General features: G+C 41.0%; 1 protein-coding gene across 1 annotated transcript in view; it reads left to right on the forward strand.

The window, feature by feature from the left end:
- COL25A1 (collagen type XXV alpha 1 chain) overlaps positions 1 to 16,697 on the forward strand; it is a 234,056-nt gene that overhangs the window by 91,773 nt on the left and 125,586 nt on the right. The window contains exons 13-14 of the mRNA XM_060172381.1: positions 6,660 to 6,686; positions 11,018 to 11,062. Coding sequence (XP_060028364.1) covers positions 6,660 to 6,686; positions 11,018 to 11,062 — 72 coding nt within the window. The remainder of the gene's footprint in view (positions 1 to 6,659; positions 6,687 to 11,017; positions 11,063 to 16,697) is intronic.

Below are 16,697 nucleotides of genomic sequence, written 5' to 3' on the forward strand. Positions count from 1 at the left end.
TGTGTGTGTGTGTGTGTGTGTGTGTGTGTGTGTGTGTGTGTGTGTGTGTGTGGTGATAAAGATAAAATAGCCTAAGTTATGTATGGAAGAGAAAAGTGGGTAAATGGAATATAGTAATTTTTGTATTCCAAGATTTATTATGTCAACGTAGTCCTAAATTATTTACTTGGTAAGACACTGATGTAGGTCCTAAGAATATGAAATCTATAGCCTGGGGGCCAGGTGGTGGAGCAGTTGAGGGCAGGAGTCACAGTGTGAAAGGATCTGGGTTCAAGTACCTGATCGTCACCTTCAGGGAGGAAGCTTCATGATCAGTGGAACAGGGCTACACATATCTCACTGGTCCCCTCTCTCTCTTCCTCCCCCTCCTCCCTTGATTTCTCTCTGTCTCTAGCCAATAAATAAATAAATAAATAAAAATATTATTAAAAAAGTAAAAAAAAATGCATATATATGTAAATAAATAAAACCTGTGGCCTGAAGCATTAGTTCCCTGGCCAAATGGCCTTAATAAGTATGTAAAAATACATTAAAAGGTAGCCAGTTGAAATATACCAGAGAAGCACAGAGGACAAAAATCAGCTCTCAATCCCCCCCCCAAAAAAAATTAATTAATAAACCAGCTCTCATTGGAGAAGACTTATGAAGCAAGTGAATTATGACCATTGAGTCTTAAAGGATGATTAAGAACTTCACATGGAGACTAATAGGAGTTTGGGTGAAGGCAAGTGATTAAGTGTGACTGGAAACAGAGACCCTGAAAGTCTCAAGTCTGTCTGACCTCCCAGCTCAGCCCTGACCCCTCTCTCTTCTTGTTTATGTCCGTTCCCTCATGCCCCGTCCAGCAGAATCAGTGACTCTCACACAGAAAATACTTTAGTGCACTCTCTTTCATAGTCTAAACCTCTCCCAGTCGTTTGTTGCCTGACATTTCCACACATGTAAGTCATGAAATCTGAATCTTGTAAAACATTTCTTAAATTATACTCCAGACATCCATATATATATTTAGGGGCTGGAGTTTATATTCTCTTATATGCACTCATCAAACGTGCGAGTGGAATATGGGACTTGATAAACATGTGCCTTCAATGAATCCTTACTTACTAAGAAAAAAAAATGTCCACTTAATCATTATAAGCCAAGTTTATAATACATATTTTTTTCCAGTCTCAGGATGATATTGACTGGCTCACATCTAAAAAAATAAAACAGGGGCCAGGCAGTGGCTCACTTGGTTGAGCAGACATGTTACAATGCTAAGGATCAGGGTTCGAGCCCCCAGTCCCCACCGACAGGGGACAAGCTTCATGAGTGATGAAGCAGAGCTTCAGGTGTCTCTCTCCCTCTCTGTCTCCCCTTCCCTCTCAATCTGCTATCTCTAACCAATAAATAAATAAAGATAATAAAATAAATAGGGAACCGGGCGGTAGCGCAGCGGGTTAAGCGCACATGGAGCAAAGTGCAAGGATCGGATCGGCGTAAGGATCCCGGTTCGAGCTCCCGGCTCCCCACCTGCAGGGGAGTCACTTCATAGGCAGTGAAGTAGGTCTGCAGGTGTCTGTCTTTCTCTCCCCCTCTCTGTCTTCCCCTCCTCTCTCCATTTCTCTCTCTCCTATCCAACAACGATGACATCAACAACAACAACAATAATAACCACAACAATTAAACAAGGGCAACAAAAGGGAATAAATCAATAATAAATATTTAATAAAAATAATAAAATAAATAAAACAAGAAATGTTATAGTTAAAGTTAGCAGCACTACACCTTTGAGACAGTCTGATCCTAACATTTTATGACTGTCAATTCGATTATGCCCTAGCTATCATACTTCCCTATGGAACCAGACATATTTACTTCACTTTTGTCTAACTTTTATTAAACCACAGTTGTTGTTGTTTTTTTAAAAAAAACTTCATTCTGAAAGGAAATTATTTTTGATATCTTGTTAGTTTGGGATTTCTGTCCTCCCATTCACAGATTCACCACCACGTTTTTCTTTCCTTTTTTTTTTTTCTATTATTACAGAAGTTGGTTATACATTTCTTGTACCCAGAAGTGATCAGCAACTTTAAGAGCTTCAGCTTTTACTGGAAGCCATCAGGGACAGGACAGGAACTGTGTCTGCCCCCCCACCTCCCCCCCTTCCCAGAGCAGGCAACCAGAACTGAACTCAAAACACCTCCCAAGAGGGACCCTAAAGCACATCGTTTAGAAACTCCGCATCCTGTTTAAGTAATTAATACCTCAGTCAACTGTGTGCTCATGCTGGTCGTGTCAGAAAAATTCATTCATTCTTTTCCATGCCATGACCTGTCAAGCAAAAGACCTCTTAATATTAAATGCCTTTTTGATTTCTACAAACTGGAAAGTATGGCCAATGTATCCAGTTGTAGAGACCTTCATCTCTTAATGGGCTTCCTTATTTTTTTTTTATTTAAATAATACATTTGTGGGAGTCGGGCGGTAGCGCAGCGGGTTAAGCGCATGTGGCACAAAGCGCAAGGACCAGTGTAAGGATCCTGGTTCGAGCCCCCGGCTCTCCACCTGCAGGGGAGTCGCCTCACAAGTGGTGAAGCAGGTCTGCAGGTGTCTGTCTTTCTCTCCCCCTCTCTGTCTTCCCCTCCTCTCTCTATTTCTCTCTGTCCTATCCAACAACAATGACATTAATAACAACAACAATGATAACTACAACAATAAAACAAGGGCAACAAAAGGGAATAAATAAATAAATAAATATAATAAATAAATAATTTAAATAATACATTTGTCAGCTTTTTTGTAAACTGAAGAGTTACAAACATTTATTAACAAACTTGAGGATGATTCATGCATATTTTGCTTTGTTTTGTTTTGTTTTCCTCCAGGGTTATTGCTGGGGCTCAGAGGCCATTTTTGCTTTTTCTTTCTCTTTCTTTCTTTTCCTTTTTTTTTTTTTTTTGGATAAGATAGAGAAAGTTGAGAGGGGAGGGAAGACAGAGAGGAGGAGAGAAAGATAGACACCTGCAGACCTGCTTCACCGCCTGTGAAGTGACCCCCCTGCAGGTGGGGAACCTGGGGCTCAAACAAAGATCCTTAATGCAGGTCCTAGTGCTTTGTGCCACGTGTACTTAACTCAGCGTGCTACTGCCTGGCCTCATTCATGCATACTCTGAGATGAATAGATTTAAAGATTCAAATTATAATTCAATGCTTCTTGAGTGTATTTATACTTAAATATAAACCAATTTTTATTTTGCATGTTTGCAAAGGTTTTAATCTTGAGACATATATTAAGAAGCCACTTTTGAAAAATTAGAGATTGAAATACTCCATTTTAATTATTTGCATATAAAGACTATGCAAGTTGGGGGTAGACAGCATCATGGTCATGTAAAGAGACTCTCATGCCTGAGACTCCAGTGTCCCAGGTTCAGTCCCCTGCACCACCATAAGCCGGAGCTGAACAGTGTTCTGGTTTAAAAAAAAAAAAAAAGAAATTTTAAAAAGACTATGCATATGTCAATACCTTGCTAGGGAATGTCTAAGAAATTCCTTCACTAATAAAAACGGACTAAAGAGATTAACTCTTTGATTTGGAAATATATTTGATTCTAAGTTACTGGGTCACAGGGTTAAAAATAATAGAATTATTTAAGAAATCTTCGTATACTAAGTGTAATTTGATTTTAAAAATAAGAAAAAAGTAAATTGGCTTGTGAATGTGATATTCTTCGTCTAAGTCATTGCATGGACTGAAAGCATAAATACATTTAAGGTTAAATATTAGTGAATAGTTCTCTAGTGTTTGATCATTAGTTTAATAAATGTGTGTATGTACTAAAAGTCACAAAGGTTATGAAGTGTGGGCATCTTAACAAACGAATGACAAAAAAATAATTCCGATGTAAAAATCCATTTTTGAGCAGTGAAGCCTTCATTTGTAAGCTTAAATGTTTAAATATTGTTAACATAATGTCACTGATAAGAGAAACAGTATTGTTAATCTAAGGGTACTTAAAATACCTGTAAATAAAATGTTAGTCCATAAGACAGTCATTTGGGGGAATGTGTGTGTGTGTGTGTGTGTGTGTGTGTGTGTGTGTGTGTGTGTGTGTCTCCATACTTGTTCAATGTCTATCTGTCTCTTATATTAAAAGCTTTAAAAGCTTCTTTATTCTGAGTCTTCTCTTGGCAATGAATAATATTATCCTTGGCTTTTTACCATTTCTTCTGCCACTGAGATCAAAGGAGCCAATGCACATTTTTGGTAGCTAAGACTCTATCCTTGGCAACATAGTTATGAATAATCTACATGACATGTATTCACAATTCGAAATGAATGCTCAGTTTTAAAAAACGTTTTCATTTTGAGACTTAAGGGGAAAAATTAAGCTTTGAATCAGTGAAGAAAAATTATTATTTTCTTTATAGCCAGTCTTTGTTGTTCGTTCAATATTGTACTAAAATATACAGCTGAAGCAATTGTATGGATTTCAGAGTAGTGAACAGTCTTTCTAAATCTGACTTAACATGTTCATGCAACAGGGGCCAGTTTTTAAAGAGATATCAAATAACTTACTCTCTAGTTCAAATATTTGATTTAAAATTTGTGCTGATTTTCATCTGAAATACTCCCAGAGATACACATCAAGATAATGAAATATACAATATTGGTGAACAATATATATTTTTTTCAAGTGGCAGAGCTAGGTTCGTAATGGGAAGCCAAACCTTTTTTGAATTGACTATATACATTCTCAGTCTAAACATTGAATTAATGTACTTTGTGTTACATGATTTCCTTTCTAACATCAACATTTTAAGACGTGAAGTACTCTAGAGACACTTGGGAAAAAATGGAAGCCCAGACAATGATAAAACCCAAGTCTTTCCTTTCCTTTCAGATCTATCACTACAGCTTTCAAGTTCTGCCTCTCTCTGACATTAACACTCATGTCCCAAACAATTTACGCAAGTGAGGAAATGATTAAACATGTTTATGTGCTAAGGGGGAAGGAAGAGTGGAGAGCAGAAGGCTCTGATAATTGACTAAGAAGATTCCCTAAGGACAAAGGGAAGGATGGATTCCAGAATCTTCCGGGTTTTTCACCCTGTGTGGGAAAACATCTCCTAACTTTCATCCAGGTTCACATGGCTCTGAACCGACAGGAGACGTGATGTCGAGGACACTTACCCCTGGTCACCTCTCTTTTTCTCTGCAAACTCTCAAATAGGGGAGAAAATTCAAATAGAAGGAATGAGATAGACGGGGTGGGGGGGGTGGGAAGGATATCAGACCCTACAAATACCGAGTGCCTTAAGAAAGTTGGTAAGGTGAGGGATAGATAACATAATGGTTATGCAAAGAGACTCTCATGCCTGCGGCTCCAAAGTCCCAGGTTCAATCCCCCACACCACCATATATCAGAGCTGAGCAGTGCTCTGATAAAAAAAAATTTTTTTAAAAGGTGAGTTGAGTAAGTCCAGTAGTGGTACATCAGATGAAACTATTCAGTGAAATTATAAATCAAGTGAAATTATGTATTATTAGATACCTCCAGCTGATGGTATGCAGATTTACTTTTTCCTTTGCAAAATAAGCTGTGCAAAGATTGTCGGCATACTCCTAAACATTGGGTGATTTTAATATAAAATACGCATGTCTACTTCCTCTTTTACTGACCACTCTAGTGCTTTACTAGACATTGCAGAGTGGGAGTGGAAGAGTCTGATAAACTAAAACATGAAAGGGTTGGAGACAGTGTAGCCTTTACCTAAGTGCAGTGAAACAAGGGCCTAGGACTCTGTAAAGCATACTAAAATTTAATTGGAGAAAAGTGTCTAGTATTTTGATTTTCAAATAAACATCAATAGTCAAAGCAATAAGAGCTTTATCTCTGTGTCCCGTCACACAGCTGCAAAATCCATATCCGGTTGTAAATAAACTCAGTAGAATCCCAACAAGGAGTCAGTGATCAGCAGGTTGTCTATTTCTCAGAACTGTCATATTTCCACTTGATGTGGAACCACTCTTAAGTATTAACCACTCTTAAGTATTAACCACTCTTAAGTATTAACCCCCTGCAGCTCATAATAGTTTAAAGGAGAGCTGATTGTATCTTTTTTTTTTTTTTGTACACAGGAAGTGCCAAAATTGACCTTGGCATCTTCTAGTTTGTACACTCCCTTTTGTGCAGGTCAGTTGGATACATTTCATCAAAAGAACAGAAACCAAGCATTTTTCTTCATAATGCTATTCTTTCAGTAGTTTCTTTTGCAAGTCTGAGAGCAGAAACGTTTTGCAGAGGCAAAAGTCACTAAATGGGTGTTTGCTGGGGAAACAGCTTTGCCCTAGAATGAACGAATGAATGAATGAATGAATGAATGAACGAACGAATGAACGGCTTCTAGCAACAGTGTGTCCAGGCTACATGAAACGGAGCTGGTGGATGTGCAAGTATCTGAAGAAACACCAAATTCTTTCTTAGAGGGGAAAATCAGAAACTAATCTCATGGGAAGAAAAGACCCATGGTACACCTCCAACTGAAAACATCAGCCTATTTCAGCAGAGCAAAGAGAGAGCACTGTAGAATTAGAAGGTTTGAATGGGTTATTGACATTTCAGTGGTTACAGTATTGTGTTCATTGGATTGTTTTTTTCTTTCTTTTTCAGGGTCCTCTGGGGCCTCCAGGACAAAAGGTAAGAGTATAAACTGTACTGTGAAAGTAACTCTACTCCCACTACCCAATGGCCAGTCTGAGGGACAGAGGGACTCAGCTACTACAAGCCTTGCAGAGCCTGTTTTTTGCATTCTAAAAATACAATCACATATTGTTAACCATTAGTTTCTAATCACCTTCATGACAGAAAAATCCAACACATACAGGGACAACCCTTTTTTTAAATTTATTTATAAAATGGAAATATGGACAAGACCATAGGATAAGAGGGGTACAACTCCACACAATTCCCACCACCAGAACTCCATATCCCATCCCCTCCCCTGATAGCTTTCCTAGTCTTTATCCCTCTGGGAGTATGGACCCATGGTCATTATGGGGTGCAGAAGGTGGAAGGTCTGGCTTCTTTAATTGCTTCGCTGCTAAACATGGGCATTAGCAGGTGGATCCATACTCTCAGCCTGCCTCTCTCTTTCCCTAAGGGTGGGGCTCTGGGGAGGCGGGGTTCCAGGACACATTGGTGGGGTCATCCAGAACAGACCCTTTAAATTTTTTTATATTTATTTATTTTTCCTTTTGTTGCCCTTGTCGTTGTAGGTACTATTGTTGTTGTTATTGATGTCATCATTCTTAGATAGGACAGAGAGAAATGGAGAGAGGAGGGGAAGACAGAGAGGGAGAGAGAAAGACAGACACCTGCAGACCTGCTTCACCACCTGTGAAGCGACTCCCCTGCAGGTGGGGAACCGGGATCCTTTCACCCGTCCTTGCGTTTCACGCCATGTGCACTTAACCAGCTGCGCTCAAGAGCAGACCCTTTTAAAGCAGTCTGACAAACTTGTAGGCTATGGTTTGTTTTTTTTTAATTGAATACTGGTAGAAAAAAAAAGAAGTCATCTGGAAGGTGGCGCAGTGGATAAAGCATTGGACTCTCAAGCATGAGGTCCTGAGTTCTATCCCCAGTAACACATGTGCCAGAGTGATGTCTGGTTCTTTCTCTGTCTCCTCCTTTCTCATTAATAAATAAAATAAAATAAATAAAAATAAAGGAAAAAAAACAATACTTGTGATGAAACTAAGACCATGACATTGTACTTGAAATGTATGGTCTTGTTCAAGTACGTGGTTGTCAAGCAAGCCTGAAATTAAGAACCAAGGAAGCACTGGCTGGGTTGACTACAGCTGAATGACTATCAGTGTCTTCCTTTGCTGAGGAGGGAACCTGAGAAGTAACTTCTTGGTTCCCATCTCAACTTTATGGACCAGCCTATTCTGGTGAAGAGGGTCTAACACTTCAAAAGATGCATCCATTCTCCAGATGTCAAAGTAGCAACAGCAGTTGGTAGATATGAGCCTTGGCACAAGGTAGACCACCAAGTCTCCATTCCCCAGGGTGCTTCCCATGCCACCAGGGGAAGAGGGAGGGTGACTTAACTGCTGAAAACAATTGTTTAACAACAGGTGGAAAAGTGATTATTCTTTATCTTTGGAATCCATCAAAGACAGGGGCTCCTTAGCCTCCAAGTATGTAAATATGGCATCTGTTGAAACAGAATTCCCACCAACCAAGTAAGAGCCAATGAGTGGGAGACAACTTGTGTATAGGAACGCTTTGTCCTTGACAATAATGTCTCTATTAAGTGTGGTGTGGAATTGTAAAGCTACCCTAATCCACATGCTACCAGGATAAAATTACTGCCTTGGGCTTCGGGAAGTCAGTTAATGACCCACTCAGTCTAATCACAGAAAGCACAGAGGAACTTTGCATCTCAGATGGGTTTGCATGGAATGACTATTTTTCATTGTTTTTTTTTTTTTAATTGGTTTTTAAGAGTGGTTTTAAGTTTAGAATTACTGGGGTGATTCTTTTTTTTAATTTTTGAATAGAGGCTGCTTGTAATTATCAGTAACATATTTAAGTCCTCTTGAACTTGTATAAAATATGAACTTGCAAAGACATTTGCAAGAATACTGCTGATCTAAAAGTCCTCTCCATCCTTCTCCCCCTTAATCTGGCTGGTATGATTTGCAATACTATTTCCTCCTAGTGATGCTTTTTGGGGTACAAATACCACCTATAAAGAACTTCTCCCCATGAATATGAAAGACATTTTGCTATCATACATCTTTTGAGGAAAGTCTGGGTGATTTTACATCCATTACCTCCTCTTGGATGGAGCTTTGAAGGAATCATGTGAAGTGAGATAAGTCAGAAAGAAGAGAATGAATATGAGATGATTTCACTCATAGACAGAAGTTGAAAAATACCACCATGACACCAACCTGACTTCCCTGGGCAGACAGTCTCACCGATATATCCTGGAACCCCACCTCTCCAGAGCCCTGACCCACTAGGGAAAGATAGAAACAGGCTGGAAGTTTGGATCAACCTGTCATTACTCATGTCCAGAGGAGAAGCAATTACAGAAGCCAGACCTTCCAGCTTCTGTACCTCATAGAGATCTTTGGTCCTCACTCCCAGAGGGATAAAGAATAGGAAACCTTCCAATGAAGGAGATGGGACATGGAACTCTGGTGGTGGGAATTGTATGAATTTCACCCCTCTTATCCCACAATCTTTTAAGTCACTATTAAATCACAAGTACTTTTTTTTAAAAAAAAAATTTTAATATTTATTAATTTATTCCCTTTTGTTGTCCTTGTTGTTTTTTATTGTTGTAGTTATTATTGATGTCGTCATTATTGGATAGGACAGAGAGAAATGGAGAGAGAAGGGCAAGACAGAGAGGGGGAGAGAAAGACAGACACCTGCAGACCTGCTTCACCACCTGTGAAGCGACTCTCCTGCAGGTGGGGAGCCGGGGGCTTGAACCGGGATCCTTACACCGGTCCCTCTGCTTTGTGCCACATGCGCTTAAGCCGCTGTGCTACCGCCCGACTCCCTACAAGTGTTTTTTTTTAAGTTGAAAAATAAGAAAACGCACAGCAGAAGTTGGACTGAGTTTGGTGGGCTGCACCAAAGTAAAAGAGTCTGGGGCTGGGGCGGGGGAGGGTTCAGGTCCTGGAACATGATGGCGGAGGAAGACCTAGAGGGGGTTGAATTGTGATGTGGAAAACTGAGAAATGTTACACATGCACCAACTACTGTAGTTGGCTGTTGACTGTAAACCATTAATTCCCCCCAATAAAGAAAAAAAAAGAAAAGTTTGTGTTCTAGTGATAGACAGAGAATATCCAAGTAAAGATGGTTTCTCCAGAGCCTGAAAGAGAAGTGTATGGAATGGAATGACATCCTTCTCTGAAAATGTCTGTTCACATTTCTGTGGCCATTTCAATGCCAGAGATCTTGTCAGATAATAATTAGCTTTGTTTTATGCTCAGTTCACTCCTCCTATGACCAAACATTCTAATCACTTCAGATCAAAGTATACATGTGTTTGAGCACAACACATGTATACACACATATGTACACACACACACATACCTTAAAACAGTATCTCTACATACTGTAGGAGATAGCATAATGGTTAGGCTAAAAGACCAGCATTCTGAATACCCAAAGTCCCATGTTCAATCCCCCAAACCACCATAAGCCGGAGCTAGGCAATGCTTTGGTTAAAAAAAAAAAAAGTTAATTAGTTTTAAAAAATTAGGGTGGGGTACATAACATAATGGTTATGCAAACAAGCTCTCAAGCATGAGGCTTGAAAGTCCCAGGTTCAATCCTCCACACCACCATAAGCCAGGGCTGAGCTGTGCTCTAGGGGGTGGGGGGGGATTGATTAAACTAAATTTTAAAAATGTCTATAGAAGGTGTGTTCTTTCTAGCAAGTAGGTAACATGATGCCTTTTCTAATCTACACAGTCCTGTGGGTTAAATGTATCCCTCTTAAAGTCTGGCCAAAGATGCTTCACATGTAGCAAATTTGAATTTACCATGTGGCTCCCTTCTTTGACTCACTGTAGAACAAATAATTATTCTTTTAATTTCCTTTTTATGGTACTTAAGCCTATGGAATTTGAGGATTACTGCTACTGCTTGGTTTTGTCCAGTTTGTGAATTGCACCCAAGTTGAGCATGCCATGTGGCCTTCAGATAGCTAGGGGTCTCCATTTATGATGTGAAGCTCTTAAGATCATGTTACGGTTAAGCTGCTGTATGAAATTCATAGTTAGGTTTTAAGTCCACAGTTTCTGAGAAAGCTGGATGACTCTGCTTACATGACTTTGTATTTCAGCAGAGCTGTTAAGATCTGGAAAACATAGTCATCTCCTCCTCATGTTTTAGCTGGGAGAAGTTAGGACTGACAGGACTCTTACGAGACATATTTAGAACATAAATGTATTAGAATTATGGTGTCAACGTACTTTCCCCCTGTGTCTCCTTAGGGTTCGATTGGGGCACCTGGGATTGCAGGGACAAATGGACAGAAGGTGAGTTCCATGTGGTATTTTTGATCATTTGAAGACCATTCAAATTCCAAAATCAATCTGAGCAGTAGCATTTATAGTAAGTCTCCGTACTTGCTCCCCATGTAGAACAAGTGCCCTGCTGTGCAGGTGGGCCAGGACTGAGCCCCAGCACCATGGCACCATGGCACCAGAGGAGACAACCTTGTCGTGCTGTGGTAGTTCTCTGCTTTTCCCTTCATCTCCTTCTCTCTCTGCTTCTCTATCTGAATGAAAAAAAAAAAAAAAAAAAAAGCAACCTGAAGAGGTGGAATTCTGCACTGCAAAATAAATGAGTTCATTTACTTATAAATAAAGAGTACCTGTCCTTTAGAAATTCAGGAGAATTCTGGTACCAGTTATCAAATTAGCTTGTTTTAAAAAAACACCTCAGTACGAAATTCCTAGAAAATTTCCCATGATGTTGCATATTATGTGTGGGAAACCACAGGAGCTGGGCCAGTTGAGCGCACATGTCACCAGGTACAAGGACCCCAGTTCGAACCCTGCTCGCCACCTGCAGGGGGGGGGAAGCTTTATAAGTGGTAAAGCAGTGGTGTAGATGTCTCTCTTTCTCTGTCTCTTTCTATCTCTCCCTCTGCTCTCAATTTCTCTCTGTCCTATCTAATAAGATAAAGCAAGAGAGAGGAAGGAAGGAAGGAAGGAAGGAAGGAAGGAAGGAAGGAAGGAAGGAAGGAAGGAGAGAAAGAAGGAGTATGAGATACAGCAATATGTTGCTCACAATTACATGTTGCAGGGCAAATGCTGTGTTTAACATTAACCGTGACAATGGCAAAGTTATTCTGTATGATAAGTTTTGTCAACAAAACTTGTTTTTGTAAAGTAACTCCATTGGAATCTTCTGTATCCAGAAGCAAAACCTTTTTGGTTTTTGCCTTTTGTTTTTCCTGTTAATCGAAATTAGGATTTAAATAGAATGCCCAGGTTGTGCTAGCACATAGTCAGCTGTTGTCATAACAGGGGAAGTAGGGGTTGGGTGGGGGAGGGCAAAGTAGCAAAGAAATCAGCCCCCAGCTCTCCTCAGATAGATCTATGTGTATAGCAACTCAATTTTGTTGTTGTTATTGTAAGAGGCTTTAGAGAGCCAATAAATTGGAGCTCCCAGACTCGCAAGAGTGAAACCATTTTCTCAGGTTGATGCAGTGAGCTGTGTCTTTCTCAGTCCTGATTCCCTGGCAGAAACCACCGGCTACGTGTTCTTTTTCTTTGCCACCTCAGCTCCACCATGAACATGCTGTTTTTCATGGGTGAATTCCTGAAACCCCTGAAACCGACAGAAAGTTGTGATTGAGAAAATCATACATTAAATGGAAAATGAGAACAATAAGAAGGAAAAGAAGTCCTGGAGAAGGTGACAGCATCCCTAGGCCCCATGTCATCAGAAAACTTCACTCCTTTTTGTCTTTCTGGATGACCTGGAACAGCAGTGCCTGAAATAATGCTGAAACCTTACGTGATGTTTTCTCTGAGCCATCTATAGAATATTGGGCTGGCCGGCAGCAGAGAGAGAAAGGGAGCTCCCTGCATGGTGAAGCCGTGCTATGCTACAGGTGTCTGTCTGTCTGTCTCTCTCTCTCTCCCTCCCTTCCACCTCAATTTCTGTCTGTTGTATCAAATGAAATAAAGAATTTTATTTTTTTTTAAATGTTGCATGATGGGAGCTGGGTGGTGGCGTTCCTGGTCAAGGACACGTATTGCCAAGCTAAAGGAGCTGGGTTCGAGCCCCATTTCCCATCCACATCCCCGATCCCCACCTGCAGTAGGTCTGCTTCACAAGCAGTGAAGCAGGTTTGCAGATGTCTCTCTCCCTGTATATCCTCATCCTCTCTCAATTTCTCTCTGTCCTATCTAATAAAATTAGAAAGAAAGAAAGAAAGAAAGAAAGAAAGAAAGAAAGAAAGAAAGAAAGAAAGGGAGAGAGAGAGAAAGAGAGAATGGAAGGAAGGAAGGAAGGAAGGAAGGAAGGAAGGAAGGAAGGAAGGAAGGAAGGAAAGAAGGGAGGAAGGAAAAGAAAAATGGCTCAGGAGTGGTGGATTCACAGTGCTGCCACTGAGCCCTAGCAGTAACCCTAGTGGCAAAGAATAAATAAATGAAATAAGTAAAATTAAATTTAAATGTTTCATGAGGGGCCTGGGTGGTGGCGCACCTGGTTGAGCACACATATTGCAATGTACAAGGACATAGGTTCGAGCTCCCAGTCCCCACCTACCACGGGAAAGCTTTGTGAGTAAGTGGAGAAGCAGGGCTACTGTAGTCTCTCTGTCTCTCACCCTCTCTCCCACCCCTTTCCCTCTCAATTTCTGACTGTCTCTATCCAACAAATAAAGATAATTTTTAAAAATGTTTTTAAAGTTGTTAAAAAAAAAAAAACACGTGGGGGTCGGGCGGTGGCGCAGCAGGTTAAGCGCATGTGGCGCAAAGCGCAGGGACCAGCGTAAGGATCCCGGTTAGAGCCCCCGGCTCCCCACCTGCAGGGGAGTCGCTTCACAGGCGATGAAGCAGGTCTGCAGGTGTCTATCTTTCTCTCCCCTTCTCTGTCTTCCCATCCTCTCTCCATTTCTCTCTGTCCTATCCAACAACGAATTGCGTCAACAAGGGCAATTCTTCTTCTTCTAGCGTTTGCACTTCTTCCGTAGCCAGTCAACAGGTCAGGTTGAAAGCTGTCAGGAGCTGCTTGTTGCTGGCTTTGAAAGTGACTGGGATCCATGTGGATTCAGTTGGCTAGGAAGGATCGTCAGTTTCCCCAGTGAATGGGTACTCACGGGATGCACCACGAGAAGGTCGATCCAATGCATCCCAACAAGGGCAATAATAATAACCACAACGAAGCTACAACAAGGGCAACAAAAGGGGGGAAAAAATGGCCTCCAGGAGCGGTGGATTCATGGTGCAGGCACCGAGCCCAGCAATAACCCTGGAGGAGGAAAAAAAAAAAAAGTTTCATGACCTCAGTTATATGTCTTTTAAGATGTTTACAGGGGAGTCCGGCGGTAGCACAGTGGGTTAAGCACAGGTGGCTTAAGGATCCCAGTTCGAGCCCCCTGCTCCCCACCTGCAGGGGAGTCACTTCACAGGCGGTGAAGCAGGTCTACAGATGTCTGTCTTCCTCTCCCCCTCTTTGTCCTCCCCATCTCTCTCCATTTCTCTCTGTCCTGTCCAACAACAACATCAATAACTACAAGAATAAAACAAAAAAAGGGGATAAATAAATATCATTAAAAAATTTTAGATGATGTTTACATATGATGTATATGAGTATATGTGGTCTCTTTTCCCACTGAAAAATATGTCGTTGAGTATAGATATTGTTATGTCTGTGTGAACTTTAGTGCCCATGAAAAACTTAGTTCGGAGCAGAGCATGTAGCAGGCTCTCATGGAACGTGCATTGAATGAATGTCTTTCAGAATACCACAGACTGGTCTAGGTACGCACAGTACTACAGTATTTTGCCTTGAGCATTTCTTTTCACACAGCCCAGGAAGTTTGGGCTAAGTTAGTTTGAAACTAAGTTTGGGCAGTGACTAATGCTGTTAGTCTCCTAACCTAAGTTTGAGTTCATTCTTCTCAACAGGGCTTACTGCAAAGGTAAAAGGCTGTAAATCACTTTTCCTTTTTTGTATCCTCTCTTGATTTCTTTGGGAAATAGCTTTCATCTCTTTTTAGCTTTAATATTTTGCAAGCCATCTAGAAAAAATATATCTTTAAATTATTATTATTTTTTAATTTTAATTTTTTTAATTTATTTGTTATTGGATAGAGACAGAGAGAAATTGAGAGAGAAGGGGGAGATAGAGAGTAAGAGAGACAGAGAGACACCTGCAGACCTGCTTCACTGCCTGTGAAGCGACTCCCTTGCAGGTGGGGAGTTGAACCGGGATCCTAACTGGTCCTTGCGCTTTGCACCGCGTGCGCTTAACCTGCTGTGCTATCACCCAACTCCCAAGTTTTTATTTATAAAAAGGAAACATTGACAAAACCATAGGATAAGAGGGGTACTACTCCACACAGTTCCCACCACCAAAACTCCATATCCCATCCCCTCCCCTGATAGGTTTCCTATTCTTTAACCCTCTGGGAGTATGGACCCAGGGTCATTGTGGGATGCAGAAGGTGAAAGGTCTGGCTTCTGTAATTGCTTCCCCACTGAACATGGGCGTTGACAGGTCGATCCATACTCCCAGACTTTCTCTCTCTTTCCCTAGTTGGTTGGAGTTCTGGGGGATCGGAGCTTCAGGACACATTGGTGGGGTCGTCTGTCCAGGGAAGTCTGGTTGGCATCATGCTAGCATCTGGAACCTGGTGACTGAAAAGAGAGTTAACATACAAAGCCAAACAAGTCATTGACTAATCATGAACCTAAAGGCTGGAGTAGTGCAGATGAAGAGTTGGGGGAGGTCTCCATTCTGTAGATAGCTAGTAGGCATATTTCAGTTATATACCAAAGGGCCTGTGGGAAGCAGCCCAGGTGCCCAACAACAGATGAGTGGCTGAGATAGCTGTGGTATATATACACAATGGAATACTATGCAGCTATTAAAAGCAATGAATCCACTTTCTCTGACCCATCTTGGATGGAGCTAGAAGGAATTATGTTAAGTGAGCTAAGTCAGAAAGGTAAAGACGAGTATGGGATGATCCCACTTATAGAAGGTGAGAAAGAAGAACAGAGAAGGAAACTCAAAGCAGGATTTGACTGAATTTGGAGTAGGGCACCAAAGTAAAAACCCTGGATTAAGGGTGACGGTGTATGTTCGGCTTCATGGGTGGGAGGGTGGGGGGAGGATACAGTCTTTTGGTGGTGGAAATGGTGTTTATGTACACTCCTATTAATCTGTAGTCATATAAGTGACTATTTAATTAATATGAGAGGGGAAAAATTGAATGTCTCAAACTTTTTAATGCACAGACCATAGGCTGAGTCTTTGATATGTTGACTCTCTTAAAAGCTTAGACCAGGGAGAACAGAAGCAACCGGTGACACATATATATACAAATAATTTCAAAGGACATAAATTATAGTGATGTTGTGTATGATACAGCAAATCCTAACAAAGGGATTTTTTCAAAGTTAACCCAGTTGCCAAATAATGTGATTATAGCAACAACTGTCTATTGCCTTCTTAAACCCTAAGACAGCAGGAACCTCCTGCTTCCTCTATAGAGACTATATTTCCCCAGCCCTTGAACCTTTAAAATTACTTTTAGGGAGTCAGACGATAGCGAAGCAGGTTAAGCGCACGTGGCAGAAAGCACAAGGACCTGCGTAAAGATCCCGGTTCGAGCCCCAAGCTCCCCACCTGCAGGGGTGTCGCTGGTGAAGCAGGTCTGCAGGTGTCTATCTTTCTCTCCCCCTCTCTGTCCCCCTTCTCTCTCCATGTTTCTCTGTCCTATCCAACGACAGCAACAACAACAACAATAATAGTAACCACAACAATTATGGAATAACAAGGGCAACAAAAGGGGGAAAATGGTCTCCAGGAGCAGTGGATTCGTGGTTCAGGTGCTGAGCCCTGGCAATAACCCTGGAGGCAAAAAAAAAAAAACTTTTAAAAAACACTTAAACTTACAAGTAGTTAAGATAAAGCTTAGCAACAGTA

The sequence above is a fragment of the Erinaceus europaeus genome, chromosome 2 (assembly GCF_950295315.1).
Source record: "Erinaceus europaeus chromosome 2, mEriEur2.1, whole genome shotgun sequence".
Classification (NCBI taxonomy): Eukaryota; Metazoa; Chordata; class Mammalia; order Eulipotyphla; family Erinaceidae; genus Erinaceus; species Erinaceus europaeus.